This window comes from Sinocyclocheilus rhinocerous, unplaced genomic scaffold (genome assembly GCF_001515625.1).
Source record: "Sinocyclocheilus rhinocerous isolate Xijiao unplaced genomic scaffold, SAMN03320098_v1.1 scaffold153, whole genome shotgun sequence".
Taxonomy (NCBI): Eukaryota; Metazoa; Chordata; class Actinopteri; order Cypriniformes; family Cyprinidae; genus Sinocyclocheilus; species Sinocyclocheilus rhinocerous.
In genome coordinates, this window is record NW_015660878.1 from 2,048,466 (window position 1) to 2,065,438 (window position 16,973).

The 16,973-nt window shown below is 34.2% G+C and overlaps 1 protein-coding gene across 2 annotated transcripts in view; it reads left to right on the forward strand.

Annotated features, from left to right (window-relative positions):
- The first annotated feature begins 275 nt into the window (after positions 1-275).
- LOC107725687 (uncharacterized protein KIAA1644 homolog) overlaps positions 276-16,973 on the forward strand; it is a 30,627-nt gene continuing 13,929 nt past the window's right edge. For both annotated transcript variants that reach the window (XM_016535060.1, XM_016535059.1), the window contains exons 1-2: positions 276-500; positions 9,501-9,640. In XM_016535060.1, coding sequence (XP_016390546.1) covers positions 9,574-9,640 — 67 coding nt within the window. In that variant the 5' untranslated portion in view covers positions 276-500; positions 9,501-9,573. The remainder of the gene's footprint in view (positions 501-9,500; positions 9,641-16,973) is intronic.

Here is a 16,973-nt window from a genome sequence, read left to right on the forward strand (position 1 = left end):
TCATTTATTGTTTAATTTTTCTCATTATTTAAACTCTTGGGTGGGGGGTGTACTTCAAGAATTTCAAATATTTTCTGCATTTTGAAATTTTCAATTAAAACATTTTGCATGTTTTTCTCATGGACATGGACCTTTGACTGCTCCACACAATGTAGGTGATTTCAGGTTTTACTATCCTCTCAATATAGGGCAAAACCTTACCCACACACACACACACACCTCCCTCCCTCTGCCTCTCACTCTCTCACTCGTTCTGTTTGTGCTCAGTTTAAGTGCAGGGACCCAGCGCATGGAAGGTAGAGGGCAGAAGTGCGTGTTTCCTCTCCTCCCCTTTACCTCCGTTCATCTTCTCTTTCAGATGACAGGCTGAACGCTCAGTGGAAACAGCAGGATGAGTGTGTACCTGTGTGTGTGTGCCGTACTCCATCGGAGAGCCTCATTCAACACGCTGTAACATCAGGCAAACTGGCTCTACAAGAGAGAAAGAGACACAGAAAGAGGTAAGACTGACTCTCTGCTTCTCATTAACGAAAAAAAACACACGCTTTTCTTTCTGTTTTCAAAAGCGCAGCCAAATGTTTAACTCACATGTGCTGAACTTGGAACAGACCTTTTGGTTTTATTGAACTCACAGGCAAGTTGCGGTACGTTATTGATATTTCTGAGCATTGATTGGGTGAAGAGCTTGACTGTTTTGAGCTAATGTGGAATATTGTGGGAACGGATATGTTTGGTCACAGGATATCAATACATCAGGGCTTCAAGCTTTAGATAATTAGACAGGTTAAAGAGGAACTGCTATTTTGGGTTTCCTGAGTGTCTGAATATTCCCTTTGCTCGGCACTGGAAAGGGAACATCTAGAGAGATGGTAACTTGGAAACAAGCGAGTTTCTTGTTTTTACAAGGGATTGTGGGGAAATGTAATGAACTTGTCTTAGTCAACAGCAGATGGGCATCCATTCAGCCTCTGTGTGTATTTGTAGATGACAGAAGCATCCCAGCAGCACTTCACAACTACTAATTGGGTTCCCCACCTCTGTTATTTCTCAGACTGTGTGCGAGTCTGCGTGTGTTTGACAGCTCTCTTGTCGGTGAGAGGTTGGGATGTCAGTTAATGTACTTTAGTTTATCAGAATGCGTCCTCAGCTGAGCAGTGATGAGTGATTTTGGACGGAGTCCTCGAGCTGGTTTTTATAGAGTGCCACAGCATGCTGTCAGAAACCCTCACAGCTCGATCAGACGCATCTAGTGTCAACATGACCAGAATACTACTGCTCTAAGCTTCTGGGTTTGGGTTTGAATGATTCATTTTACTCATTTAAAAAATGTAATATAAATAAATACATATAAAATATAAATATTAAAAATATAAAATATATCAAATAAATAATTTAAATGAACTGTTGGGATTTCTTTAAAACATCATATATATATATATGATTATTAATCATTTTTCATAATAATTTGTTATTTATATAAACTTTTTTCAATTTATTTAGATGTATTTAAATAGTTTTTAATAATTTTAAAATGTTTTAAAGCTAAATATTAAAACTTAATTCAATTAGGGGATAATGAACAGTCAGTTGGAAAAATAACAGAGCGATATACCTGACATGAAATATGAATTATATTACTAATTGTATATATTTATATACATGTATAATTGTATATAAATGAATGCTATATTATATTTCATTATCATACCTATACATTATCCTATGTAGAAAATGCATTTTCTAATAAAGAAGACGAACCTCTAAGGTCATTTTCACTATAAGTCAGCATTCTATTCTATTCTATTCTATTATTTTAAATGAGTTATTATTTTATATTTTTATTTGCATTAATTTTAGTTAGTTTGAATCATTTTGTTATGTGCCTTTGTCATTTTTTTATATTTCTATTTATCTTCAGTTTTTATTTCAGTTTTAGTAATTGCAGTAATTCAAACTTTTAACAGTTAGTTGCTTAAGGTAACATTTTTAATTTTCACTTAAGTTTTCCATCTAATATTTATATTTTATTTAAACTTTATTTCAATTACAAAAATTTTTTTCCAGTCAGTGATGTTCAGTTACCCGGATCTGCTGTCTAATAAATAGCATTGCCATGGACAACAGCAAATATTAGGAAATATCTTCTGAATACTTCTGTGACTGACCAATCAGAATCAAGTATTTCATAAAGTAATAATATTACTGTTGATCTTTAATAGCAGCAAAACACATCCCTTTTTGTGACTCAACCTGGATTGCCAGCATGGGGTTAAAGGCTTTTGAAATCCCAAAGTTTAAATTCAGAAATGTGACATTATTATTTATTCTCAGACCTTTAGGAAACACTGTCTAGAAAATGTTCTCTCTGAATCAGAAGCCAAATTTATGCTCCTAATTTTAGTCTCGACACGTCATCTCTCTGAGGTGAGAAATACATTTAGGAGGAGAACAAAGGGGCTAGTATTAATGAGAGCCATATTTCAGCCCCCTTTTGCCCCAGCAGCATTGGTTATCTGCCTTTCACAGAGACAGAGAGAAAAAGAGGTTCTTCTCAATTACAAACAACCCGCTCTGGATGTCTCTGACCAGTTTGCTTTGAATACATGACTTGAAAGGCAAAAATCTGTGCAAGTCTTACACCTGATGCTCTGCTTTAAACACCAATCCGTCTGAGGCACTATAGCTTAAAGCTACGAGCAGTCGATCACACTGCAGGTAAGTCTTCCCTCGGGTTCATGATGTACACACAGGCCATCTGAGTATCTTAAAGACGCAGACAGTGTGTTTAATGAATAAGCCTTTCTGCATCACTAACATTACAGCAGAAACCTGACACAGAGGAGCAATAAAAGAGCTCTTTAGTAACACAGCAAAAAAACAACAACAGAGGGCTGAATTGGACAGAGAACTGGGTAAATGGACAGAGAAGGAGGGGATATGTCTCTCATTTAAATGGACAATCAGTGCAGTCAACCTTTATGACTGAAAAAAGTAGGATCAAAAGCTGGTCATAGTAAAACAACCAATTTATTATCATATTCTCCCCAGACTCTTATTTTTAGGATGGCTCCCACCAACGAGCTACTTTATTATACAACTTTTTAATGAATAATGTTATTATTATTACATACAATATATTTTAGTAATATTAAAATAATAATATTTAATTATAATAAAATACATTTTAATTTAATAATAAAAACAACAACAATAGTTATTTTATTAGTAAAAACAAATGATTACATTATAAATAAATAAAAAAGATATAATAATAATCATAATAATAATAATTTATTAATTATTAATTATGATCTTTTTATTGTTTCATTTTATTTTAAAAATAGTATTTTGTTATTAGATTTTTTAAAATAATATATTTAAAAGGCTCATGATAAAATATTTAATGTCAATAATAACAATAATAATGATGATGATGATAAAACAATAACAACAACAACAATAATAATAATAATATCATTATTAATTATGGCCATAATGTCTCCAGATTTCTCTGATTTTAGGTTGTTTTCCCATCAATGAGCCATTTTATTAAAATAATTATATTTTATTATGAGAAATATACTTTAATATTTTAATATAAATAATATAATAAAATAAAATAATAATATTATTTTAAATAATAATAATTTTTCATTCTGAATAGCAAAGAGTAAATTCAAAGCAGAACACAACAATACTAGTTCTCTGATGTTTAAGTTGTTTGAAGGTGCTTCTCCCTGTGATTTTAGGTAAGGGGTATTGATGGTAACTATGGGGATGAGCAGAGAACAGACTGTACCATCTGCAGTGCTAATGACGTTAGTTCATGTTATCTAAATGTACCCTTCCCTCTGCTCAGTGTTCAACACACATTCTCAATTCATCCCAACACATTAATCCCTGGACGCATAGAGGGTTTTTTCTTCTTTTAGACTACCATAAGCATAAAAGTAAAAATCTGACATTTTGGAAAATCATTTTCAATTAACCTCATAGATTTGCATTTACTAAAATGGACTGCTTTTTGTGAGCTGACGGTTGACTTTATGGAAGTTTTTTGCAGTTTCAAATTTGCAGTTTCCAGGCAGAAAGCAAAAGACCAATAACTGAAGGACATTTTTGAAATTCTTTGTCACTTTGCATTTGGTCCTGCGGTGCTTTTGAATATGAATAGTGCGGTCGGGTAGTGAGCGTTGAGCACTGTAAAGGCTCTTTTTGCGTGCCAGATCCATCTCATGCACATTTCAGAGACCTCAGAGAATACGTGACCCTGGAGCACAAAACCAGTCTTAAGTAGCATGAGTATATTTGTAGCAATAGCCGAAAAAACATTGTATGGGTCAAAATTAATTTTCCTTTAAAAGGAATGTCTATAGAGTCTGACCAGTCAGAGCAGGTACTTTACCCACAAGTTTGGCTAGTTAGCATGATCCAGTTAGCAACTGCCGATGCCAACTATAGCATCTTGTGAACAAAAAAAGCATCTTTCTCCAGAGACGGGCATTTAAATTAGACATGTATGCTTTGCAAGTAGCATATACGTATTCTTTGTTGTATATTTTTACCTGTCTGCTACTTCTGGGAGTCCTGCGCCAAAAACTGCCACTGAGATGAATGGGGATGCTAACGGATACCTCTCTTCAGGTATTACAGACCTCCCCTACCCAATTCTGTCAAAAAACTCCCCTCGAAACCAAAAGAACAGAAAGGAACTTGTCTCAAAGGATTATGTTGAATCTTCTCACAATCTGGCATTGTTTCCCTCTAAACTGACATTAGTTTACAAAGCATTCTGTAGGCTAATAAAATATTAACAAGCAACAGAACATTCACAAACAATTAGTAAGTAGCTACTCTATTAATCAATAGTCAGAGGCAGCGGGTGTGTGGAGGAGCATATGAATATAAATATTAATTGATCTTCAGAGAGGAACAATGACTTCAGCGCAGTTCTAGGAGAATTTTGTGATTTCTGGTTTGCTCAAAGACAACAGGAGCGTCTCCCATTCTCTCCTACATTCTCACACATGCACAAGGGTCTGGAGGGGATAGATAAACACAGTGTAGTGTAGCTCTGGGAGAAGAAAGTCCTTCACACTCTTCTGTGCTTCTGTGAAGCGCTATGTGATGTACTGCCAGGAGAGCCACTGCTAGTAGATTTGGACACAAATGTCAGAGATTTCAGAGCCATATGCACCACACTTCTGTTTCTGAGGGACTGATCCATCTGAGGAACACAATGTATCTTTCTTTGTTTTCAGTTTTGCTGAAAATATGAAAAACTTTCGGGTTTAAATGGGGGAGATCACAGATTTTCACCTGTAAAACAAGAGCCATTCTACACCTGATACCAAAAGATGATCTTTTTAAAATCTTGTTTTGTAAAGAAGAATTATAAGAAAATATAAAAAATAAAAATAAAAATATGTATAATATTTAAATCAATATTAATATATTAGAATTAAATTAATATATTAATATTATGTATAAAATATATTTAATATTAATTTTCTTATTTACAAAGCAGAATAAAAAGATATTTTGAAAAATATCTTCGTCTTCTTTTGTTGTTGTCATCGTTTGTTTTGTTTTGTTTTGTTTTGTCTTGTTTTTACTATACAAAACTCCACAGACTTTTCCTGTGGACAAAACAGTCTTGAAACAGTCTTGAAAATATCTTTTCCGTGTTACAAAAAAGAAAAAGTCATACAGGTTTGGAACGCCATGAGGGTGAGCAAACAATGACGTCATTTTCATTTTTGGCTAAACTGCCCCTTTATTCTTCACATACTTTCTGAATGTCTCTGAGTTTCCACGGTAACACTAAAGCTGTTTGCATGTGCGTAGGACCGTGTTTTCTGCTTTTAGCATATAAAAGTGCAACTTTGGTCTCATCTGAGCCACACAGCAGATGCTCGGTATCTCCTCAGACCTCGGTGGAGTATTAAAGCAACAATAAACACAAACAGAGCTGCTTTCTTTATACGATTAAGATATGAAGATATCAGCTTTGACTTAAGGCATAATGACTGAGTAAACAGTCATTACCTCATTTGGAATTCAGAAAAAGCGGGAAATCTGATTGCTGAGACTCAAGGGTGTTTTTTTATGATTCTGTAACTGCACAGTAATATATGATTTCTGTAAAAACATATAATAACACACAGTGTTGATTATTGATTATTTCCACACTGGATACAAACAAACATACCTTATCTGTTACCAGGAGGATTTGAAATCAAATAGATATGTCTGGAAGCTAATATTTTAGGGTGTGTTTATCTGTGCCATAGGTTTATCTGAATAAGAATGCATATGGATACACGTTATTAGCTTCTGGTGTGTGTGTGTGTGGTTTGTTTTCTTCATGTTGGCAAGAGGGAGTGTTTCTCACTGCCAACAAGCCATTCAGAGGCCTGCATGGGTGACAGAGGCGGATTGGCATGGTGACGTGTTATGACAGACGGCCAGCTTTGAGTGAGTGTAGCTGTAAACCAAACACAGACATGCTGACTGCTGTATAAACACACAGAGAAAGATAAGAAAGATTGATGATAAATATATATCTGGAGAGACACACACACACACATATACACACACCAAGCACAGGAGATCACAGATTTTCACCTGTAAAACAAGAGCCATTCTACACCTGATACCAAAAGATGATCTTTTTAAAATCTTGTTTTGTAAAGAAGAATTATAAGAAAATATAAAAAATAAAAATAAAAAAATAAAATATATATATATATTTATTTGCTCAACTCTGGCCCTCAAGGTCCACTGCATTTCAATCCTAAACAGGAGAGAAAGAAAGAAAAGAGAAATAGCATATATATACGTTCTATTTTTTTTCTTTCAAAAATACTATCTTTTTGTTATCCATACATGGGTTAAAATATACAGATTAATTTACATTTACTACACAATCCGTGTGTTTACACGGTACATTCTTTATTTATTTATTGTTTTTCTTTTTAAGTTTTTATTTATGTTCACATTTAATTTAAATATAAATATTTAAAAATAAATGTTGTTGTTTATTCTTTGTTATGCCTTTTCCAGTGAAATGATACCAATTACCGTGCCAGTTTATTGGCGAAATATTGAAGCCAGTGCTGGTCCTGTGTGACCTCTGCTCCATATTTGTGATAGCAAAAAGATGTTGTGATTGACTCCTTATAACCTGCAAGTAAACAAATGGTACAAAGTTAGTATTACTAGAATTAATTAGTTTAAGTATTATAACAAATAATACAAGGGTGTTTTTTTACGCAATATGATTCTGTAACTGCACAGTAATATATGATTTCTGTAAAAACATATAATAACACACAGTGTTGATTATTGATTATTTCCACACTGGATACAAACAAACATACCTTATCTGTTACCAGGAGGATTTGAAATCAAATAGATATGTCTGGAAGCTAATATTTTAGGGTGTGTTTATCTGTGCCATAGGTTTATCTGAATAAGAATGCATATGGATACACGTTATTAGCTTCTGGTGTGTGTGTGTGTGGTTTGTTTTCTTCATGTTGGCAAGAGGGAGTGTTTCTCACTGCCAACAAGCCATTCAGAGGCCTGCATGGGTGACAGAGGCGGATTGGCATGGTGACGTGTTATGACAGACGGCCAGCTTTGAGTGAGTGTAGCTGTAAACCAAACACAGACATGCTGACTGCTGTATAAACACACAGAGAAAGATAAGAAAGATTGATGATAAATATATATCTGGAGAGACACACACACACACATATACACACACCAAGCACATATTCTCATAAACCCCTTTAGTTCAACCCATGCATTATGCAGTGCAGCTCCATTTAACTAATAGTTGGTTGTGCTTAAGGGACATATTTCCTCTCTTCCTGAATGAAGATCTCTGTCTTAGATAGGTCACATGCATCTATTCCATTTGGTCCTCCTGTCAGCCCCTTTCAGCGTCCTTTGCTAGTCTTTAGGTACTGTATAGAATACTGCTTTCACTATTTTTGCATCATGAAGAACACATACTGTGCACAGTATGTGAAGTTTCTGTTTGATTGATTGATTGATTGTGATTGGACTGCCAAACATTAGAACATTTTTCTATTTGACAATCAAATGGGGGAAAAAATATTTTATTAAATTAATAATCAATTAATTAATTTTAATTGATTATTAATTCAATAAAATATTTCCCCCCCCATTTGATTATGCAAAAAAATTTTTTAATTAAATTATTATTAACAATTATTAAATGAATATCTTAAAATATATAAATCTATAGTATTTAAATTAACCAATATTACTGTACGATCATTAAATTTAGTATTTGCTATTATCTATCTTGTTTTACAAAGCATTGTTTTGGCTTTTTTGGCACTTTTATTAAAATAAAAACTGCAATAGTAATGGGAAAATACATATGCCGGATTTGAGCTCAGGCCCACATTGTTCACATGATATAATAACCACAAGGCCATGGCTCTGACCATATACAACACACACAAAAGTATGCAGTTATACTGCATGGCCTGCAGTAGCAAGTACGTTAGAATTATATTCCAAACACACCCTCTTTGGCGCATCTTATATTTTTTCTTATGTGTCTCACGACAGTTGCACCAGGGTCTGGGAGGATACGGAGGCTTTGAAAAAGCTTTAGACAGAGAGATTTGATTTGATGTGTTGTGTTGGGACTGGAGAGCTTTATTCATATTGCTCTGTTATAAAATGTGCTTTTCATCAGAGAGAGCACATGCAGAGACAAGCACGGACGGAATCATCAATAAGGAATTATCGCATTTAATCCTTTGCAACATGCTGTATCTATTTGTCATGAGCGCATATTGTGTGGTATTGTTCAAACCAAGATTCCCCTCATCAATATTCTCAAATCTCAAGTCTTCATCATTAATCTCTCAGAGTTCCCTTTTGACAGCAATAATGAAAGGATCGGTGTAACACCAGCTGTAGCTCCATCTTATCAGTTTATTGCATGTGTAACTCAAGCCCAACAGATGTCTTTGTTCAAATAATGCATGAGTTGTTCACTCCATTACATTTCATGTTGGAACAACATGGGGGTTAGTAAATGATGACTGAATTTTTAAGTCTTGATCAGAGAATATAAAGTTTAAACACCTGTATATTGTCATTGTGTGTGTGTGTGTGTGTGTGTGCGCGTTTTTGTGACAAATGAGGACATAAATTTGTATAATGACAAGGGTATGACATAGGTATTACAAGGGGAAGGTGACTTTTCAGGACATTACCCCATGTCCTCACTTTTCAAAACGCATATAAATCACACAGAATGGAGTGTATTGAAAATCTGAAATAGCACAAAGTTTCCTGTGAGGGGTAGGTTTAGGGGTAGGGTTGGTGAAGGGCAATAGAATATACGGTCTGTACAGTAGAAAAACCATTACGCCTATGGAGAGTCCCCACTTTTCACAAAAACAAACCCGTGTGTGTGTGTGTGTGTGTGTGTGTGTGTTTTCTTCCAGAGCTTGCAGAATAAAATGACCACCAGGCGGTGAGAAATGAGTGTGTGTTGACTTTCTTCATGAGGGCTGAGAGATGACCATGAACGGCCGCTGGTCCTTCAACACCCTGGCCGTCATCTTTATCCTGCTGTCCACTGCAGGTAAGACCAGATCAAACAGGTGTTGCATATTTATATTATTTCTATTTTACATTAGAACACAATCTCAGTCAGGCACATGCCCTCAGAAGTCATGAAACGTTAAAGGTAACCGTTAGTTTACCATTTGTGTAGCGTTCCAAGAAACAACTGCCATTTTTGGTCTAGTAACGGCGCAAACACAGTCAAAAAGTCTGCTATTTATTTATTATTAGATTAAAAAACTTTAAAAAAAAAAAAAATTTATTAAAGAATTAAATTGAAACAAATTTAAATACAATAATTAAAAATTTAAATTAAATACATGTTAATAATTTTGTGTGTGTATGTATGTACAGTATACACACACACATACACACACACACATATATATATATATAGTATATATAGTTACTATATATAGTTCATTTGCAAAAACAGAAACATTGTTTTTGTTTAGAAACTTTTGTTTTTGTTTTTTTTCATTGTGTATTCCAATTAATCTCAAACTGCAGTTGGGTTATTTTGATTAGGTAAAAAAAAAAAAAATTACTAAAAAAAGACAGCTAACTAACACAATAAAACACAATAAAAACATGATAACATCATAAAAAACACCCACAAAGCAATTAAAAGATGGATGCAATTATTTTTTTTATTAATAAATTATCATAAAACCCTGATTTATAAAATATGATACATACAGATATACGCAGATTATTATTTTAATTCATTTATTCCAAAAAGCAATTGCCATTTGTGGTCTGCTAACCATCCTGGAACAAAAACCTGCAAAAAAAATGATTTACTTAGGACTTCATGGTCATAAAATGATGCATTCCTGACCCTAAAAAACAAATATATTATTGTACACTATATTTGTATTTGTATTTTTGATTAAATAACAATTGTCTTTATTATGAAGATTCGATCACATACTTGAAGCTGTGGAGTTCATACATGGTTTATTCTGGTAAATTTGTCATACAAATGATCTCATCTTTTCTGACTTTTTAATAAACCTCTGGTTCAAAACTTGCATCCAACTCACATTCAACTGAATTCAATCTGAATCTAATCTGCTTTTTTTACTCTTCAACTCCCAGCAAAACTCACTAAATGGAAATCTTAATGCAAAGCATAAGCCGCTACTACTGTTCATCTACTCACTAGAATCTCGCCAAACATTTCATCAGATGGCCCTCAGATTAATTCAATACCTACATCCACATTTCCCGTAAGACAAAAAGCCAGTACAAAAGCCTCAAGCCTGATTCTGCCATTATATTAAAGGCCAGGGCCATGACAGATGTGTGTTTGGATCGAGCTCCGAAGACTATGCTGTTGTTACAGGATGTAAGAGAGGGAGAGAAACTGAATGAGAGAAATATTTGGGGAATATTTATACAAATACCTTTTCATTTTGTAGTCCCGTTCACTCGCTCTGTAATGTTTCAAGACAAGCGGAGCCAGACGTACCTTACTCAAGGGGAATTCACTAAGAATGAATTGTGCCTGCTGACAGTCGTTTATTTGCAAATGCTGTTTGTGTTGTTTTAGCACCCGATTCACTAAAGGAATTATGCAAATCAGGTAACGTCCCAAACATGGCCAAAAAAATTGCCTGAATGCAATTTGCACAGAGCAATTCTCAATCTTGTAAGCGAGGTTTGAGCGCTAGGTTATGGATAATTCAGGAGACTACCGCAATCTGGCATATTTGACTGTACAGCATTGCTCCACTATATATACTGTATATTTATACTCCAATTCAAAAGTTTGGGATCCTTTGTTTTTTTTTGGAAAGATATTAACACTTTTATTCAGCAAAAATGCATTAAATTGATCAAAGTGACATTTATAATGTTACTTTTTTTCTTTTTCTTTGTTCAAATACATTTCAAATAATCCAGAAAAAAATGGATATGAAAAAAATGGATATACAACCTTTTTCAACATTGATAATAGTAAGAAATCTTGAGCACCAAATCAGCATATATATGATTTCTATATGACACTGAAAATTCAAAAGACAGAAAAAATCAGCATTGCCATGACAGGAATAAATGGTATTTTAAAATATATTAAAACAGAAAACAATTATTTTAAATTGTAATATTATTTCACAATATTGCTGTTTTTACTGTGATTTATTTATTTATTTACAAATAAAAGCAGCCTTAGTGAGCATGTGAGACTTAAAAAGAATTACAAAATCATATCAACCACAAATTTTTGAATAGTAGCATGTATGTATATTTGCATAAAAGTTGATATTTATATACTAATGGAATTTTGTGGCTGTTTTTGACTGCTAAATAAAAGCAAAGATAGTTTCTTTATAAACAACTAAATTAAACCAAGAGAAATTCTTCAAAGATTGCAAATGCAATGAAAATATTTTTGTTGTGATTAATAAATTACCATTAAACGCTAATTTATCAAATATGATACACACATACAAACATTTTTATTATTATTATTTTTTTTTTTTACATATTTTGTCTAAAGGTTCAAAGTTTCAATAAACTTCAAGTTAAAAAAAAGAAAAGAAAATGCTAATTACTCAAAATGTCACATTTCAATGCATTTAGCGTCTGCTTAAACTGGATTGAGAGTGTTTTTGTGCTGAATTAGTGCACACTGAAGGGGCACGACTGTTTAGTGAATTCACCCCAGGATATTTCAACACACAAGCGGAGCCAGAAGTATCACACACACAGACTTTTGAGATTGTTTATGTAACTCCTGAGCCATATCTCACCCGACACAGAAGAGATAAATATCTCAAATGAAGCGAAACCTGTCCCCAAAGTGAGCACGGCAAAAAGCGGAGAACACAGTTCTTTTTTTTTTCACAAACCTAATGGCTGAACATCATGGAGAAATGGCGCACAGTGTCATTCATAAACCATTTTGCTGCCATTCTCCAGTGAGTGCAGACATGTTAATTCTAACATAGACAGACACAATTACCCAAAAGTAACTTGAGGACAAGGCCCTTATTCAAACATCTGTGAATATTTAATATTTCTTTCATGGAATGTTCTTTGCAGTGCAGTCATGTAACTAGTTATAATGAGTGAGAGCTACAGTCCACCATCATTATAAAACACAAGCAGGTAGATCTGCTCTCTCTGCCAGAAAACACATGCTGACTTCCTTCATCTGCCAAAACTCCCACAAGAGGGTGAACTTTCACCTTTACGAGTCCACACAGCTCGTGTTTGGCTTCATGAGGCATTCTACCCCATCCAAAATCTGCCGTTCCCTGAGGTTAATAGTCATAAACCTATCCATTTATGGTAACGTCAGTATCCTTAAAACATTTAGTAGACTCTCTTGACTGAGCTCACTTCAATAGGCATGAAAGAGTTCGCTATTCATCTTTGGTTTTCTCTGAGCAATTGTCTTGTGCGCCTTTTGTATGCAAAGAGAGAATCGTCATGGTGCACTTTTTAGCATTCAGACACATCTCTCTCAGCTGAACTATCTGAAAGAGCAGAAGTCTGAGGAAAAGCACTTGCCAAGCTCAGTGTTAAGTAGGACTGGGAACCGGTTCTATGGTTTAAAAAACACCTGAATTAAATGATTTATGACTTTTGGTTCTGTTTACGGTTCCTGAATGTGCATTCTTCCACCAACACAGATAAAACACTGTACTTTTGCACTTAGAACCTGGGAATTCACAAAACATACAGCCGACACAACAGTCTGGTTGTTTTTCAGTGAATCAAAAACACTTATATCTGAATGGCTACTGAATTAATTTGTCTCACTTACTGAGCACAAGTCATTAAATCAGTGTTGCTTTTGACTTGTTGTTTATATGACAATGTTTATTTACTGATAACACATTTGAGTTTGATTGCATCAAGGAGTTATTTATACTCTAAAAGTGACTTAATTATTCAATGAACACAAGTGAACAATGTTTTTATTTATTCAGGGCTAATTAACAGATTGCATTAACACACATTTTTGTGCTGAATTAAAAAGAATAAAAATGCTAAAGAATGAACCATGGTGTTGCTCTTTGCATGCTAAAATTGCATTTGATTTATTCATGTTTTGCAATATCTATTTTGTTGAAGACTAAAATGTTCTCATCATTTATCATCAGACTGCTGAAGGCAGTAAAGATTACATCACTTATTTCCAAATATTTCTTTCACTAACTAGACTAGCACCAAACCAACATTAAGATATGGAAGCCTGTTTCCACCTTAAGAGTACAAAATAAAAATGGTAATCATGAGAAAAAGTTTTAAAAAATAAATAAATAAAGTGACACTGTGAAACATAAAGTAGCAACTAAATGATATAAAGTCAAATTGCAACAAAGCCACATTGTGAGACATAAAATCACAATTAAAATACATAAAAACAGTAATATTGTGAAATATTATTACAATTTAAATGAGTTGTTTTATATTTTAATAGATGTTAAAATGTAATTTATTCCTGAGATGACAAAGCTGAATTTTCAGCACCATTACTCCAGTTTTCAGTGTCACATGATCCTTCAGAAATCATTCTAATGTTGATTTGGTGCTCGAGAAACCTTTCTTTTTATTATCAATGTTGAAAACAGCTGTACTGCTTAATATTTTTTGTGAAAACAGTGATATTTTTTTTCCAGGATTTTTTCATGAATAGAATGTTTTTAAAAATCTGCATTCATCTGAAATGGAAGTCTTTTCTAACAATATAAATGTCATTGAATAAAATTATTAATTTCTTTAAAGGGGTCATATGATGCAATTTCAAGTTTTCCTTTCTCTTTGGAGTGTTACAAGCTGTTAGTGCATTGATAAGATCCCTAAAGTTGCAAAGACTAAAGTCTCAAACCCAAAGAGATATTCTTTATAAAAGTTAAGACTTGTCCACGCCCTCCTAAAACGCCTCGTGATCCTTCAGAAATCATTCTAATGTTGATTTGGTGCTCGAGAAACCTTTCTTTTTATTATCAATGTTGAAAACAGCTGTACTGCTTAATATTTTTTGTGAAAACAGTGATATTTTTTTTCCAGGATTTTTTCATGAATAGAATGTTTTTAAAAATCTGCATTCATCTGAAATGGAAGTCTTTTCTAACAATATAAATGTCATTGAATAAAATTATTAATTTCTTTAAAGGGGTCATATGATGCAATTTCAAGTTTTCCTTTCTCTTTGGAGTGTTACAAGCTGTTAGTGCATTGATAAGATCCCTAAAGTTGCAAAGACTAAAGTCTCAAACCCAAAGAGATATTCTTTATAAAAGTTGTTTTATTGTTTTTGCCTCGTTGCTCCGGCCGGGACACGGCATCACAGTCATCACATGTTAAGGGGCGTAACATTTCCGTAACACGCTTGAGGTATTCAGCCAATCACAACGCACTGGATAGCTGGCCAATCAGAGCACACCTCGCTTTTCAGAACAATGAGCTTTGTAAAAATCGACGCGTTTCAGAAAGGCGGGGCATAGAGGAGAAACAATAATGTACAGTATGTGGAAGATAATGTGTTTTTTTAACCTTAAACCGCATAAACACATTGCATTACACCAAATACACAAAATAATGTTCTTTTTAGCAACGTCATATGACCCCTTTAAAAAATATATATTGACCCAAAATTTTTAAACAGTAGTGTACACACCAAAAACTGTTTCTGTAGTAAACTTCGGCCCTCAAACAGGCAGTCATACATGATTTTAAGGGTTAATGTTATGGTTTCAGACCTGTTAGAAAGGTCTTTGTCCGCCTGGACACATCGCACATACATTCACATTTCATTCTCACTGTACTTCTGGTGAAATGAGCATGAACCAAGGTGCTGCCTGTCAGCGCAGAAAACCATAGTAGGTGCTGATCATGTGGCGTACCAAAATAAAAACAATTAAATACTCCCGCTGCCACGGTGGAAAAGAGAACGAAAAAATCTCCAACAGGTGGTTTTCATTTCACACCCCAGCTTTTTCTTTTGTTCTTTATTCCCCCTTTCCAAATATAAGAGACCTGCCTTATTGACTGACTTTTTGCCTATTTGGTTGATGGATACATAGCCTGAGCACTGCCAAATAACTTCCCCTGTAATACTGGGCTCTTTATAGGGTCAAAGGTGGCACTGGAGAGCTCTCTGGCCCACGCTGCTGTCAGCGCTGATTTATTCCGATCATTACCAGGCTCTCTGTATGCCTGCGCACTCACGTAATTGGACGCTTTGGTCATTAGCAAGAGGTCAAATGCGGCAAACATTAAACTGTTTCCTGTGTCATAATATTTTTTGCCTAGCTTATTCAACTTCGATTCACGGCAATTAACGTTAAAAGTTGTTGTTTCTATTCCAGTTCTTGCGAGTCTTTTCCAAGCCTGAACCCCTTCTCTGCTCATTCATTGTTGTAGTGTGAATCAGAATAATTGCCTTGAAATAACTGGAAAACGTAAAAAAATTGTCCACCCGAAATGAAAAATTGCTGAAAATGTATTCACCCACAGGTCATCCAAGATGTAGATAAGTGTTTCTTCATTAGAACAGTTTTGGAGAAATGTAGCATTACATCACTTGCCCACCAATGGATTCTCTGCAGTGAATGGGTGCCACCAGAATGAGAGTCCAAACAGCTTATAAAAACATCACAATAATCCACAAGTAATCCACATAATCAATTAACATCTTGTGAAGTAAAAAGCTGCATGTTTGTAAGAAACAAATCCATCATGTTGTCAATTTCATTGTATTAAAATATATGTCCTCTATCCATAATGCTCCTTTCTCCAGGGGAAAAAGTTGTCTCGTCTGAATCAGGAGAGAAATATGCACAGATCAGGCACTGTTTACAAGTGAAAACAGTCCAAAATTGTTCTAAACAAATCTGTTGGTGGATTTTGATGTGAGAGGACAACAGGGGATGGACTTTTTCACTGGAGGAAATGTTATGTAGGCCTACTCAGATTTTGTCCAGAAGTGACAGTTTAAAGTTAAAAAACCTTAATGATGGATTTGTTTCTTACAAACACACAGATATTCACATCACAAGACATTATTTGATGGACTGGAGTTGTGTGGATTACTTGTTGATTATTGTGATGCTTTTATCAGCTGTATGGATTCTCATTCTGACGGCACCCATTCACTGCAGAGCATCCATTGGTAAGTAAGTAATGTAATGCTAAATTTCTCTAAATCTGTTCTGATGAAGAAACAAACTCATCTACATCTTGGACAGCCTAATGGTGAGTGAATATTCAGCAAATTTTCATTTTTGTTGGACTATTCCTTTAATGCAGTTTCTCAAGGAAAAGCTTGCACATGCTTTAAAAAATACAGTAATTTTAACAGTTAAACTTTTTAAACTGTAATTTTAAGTTTA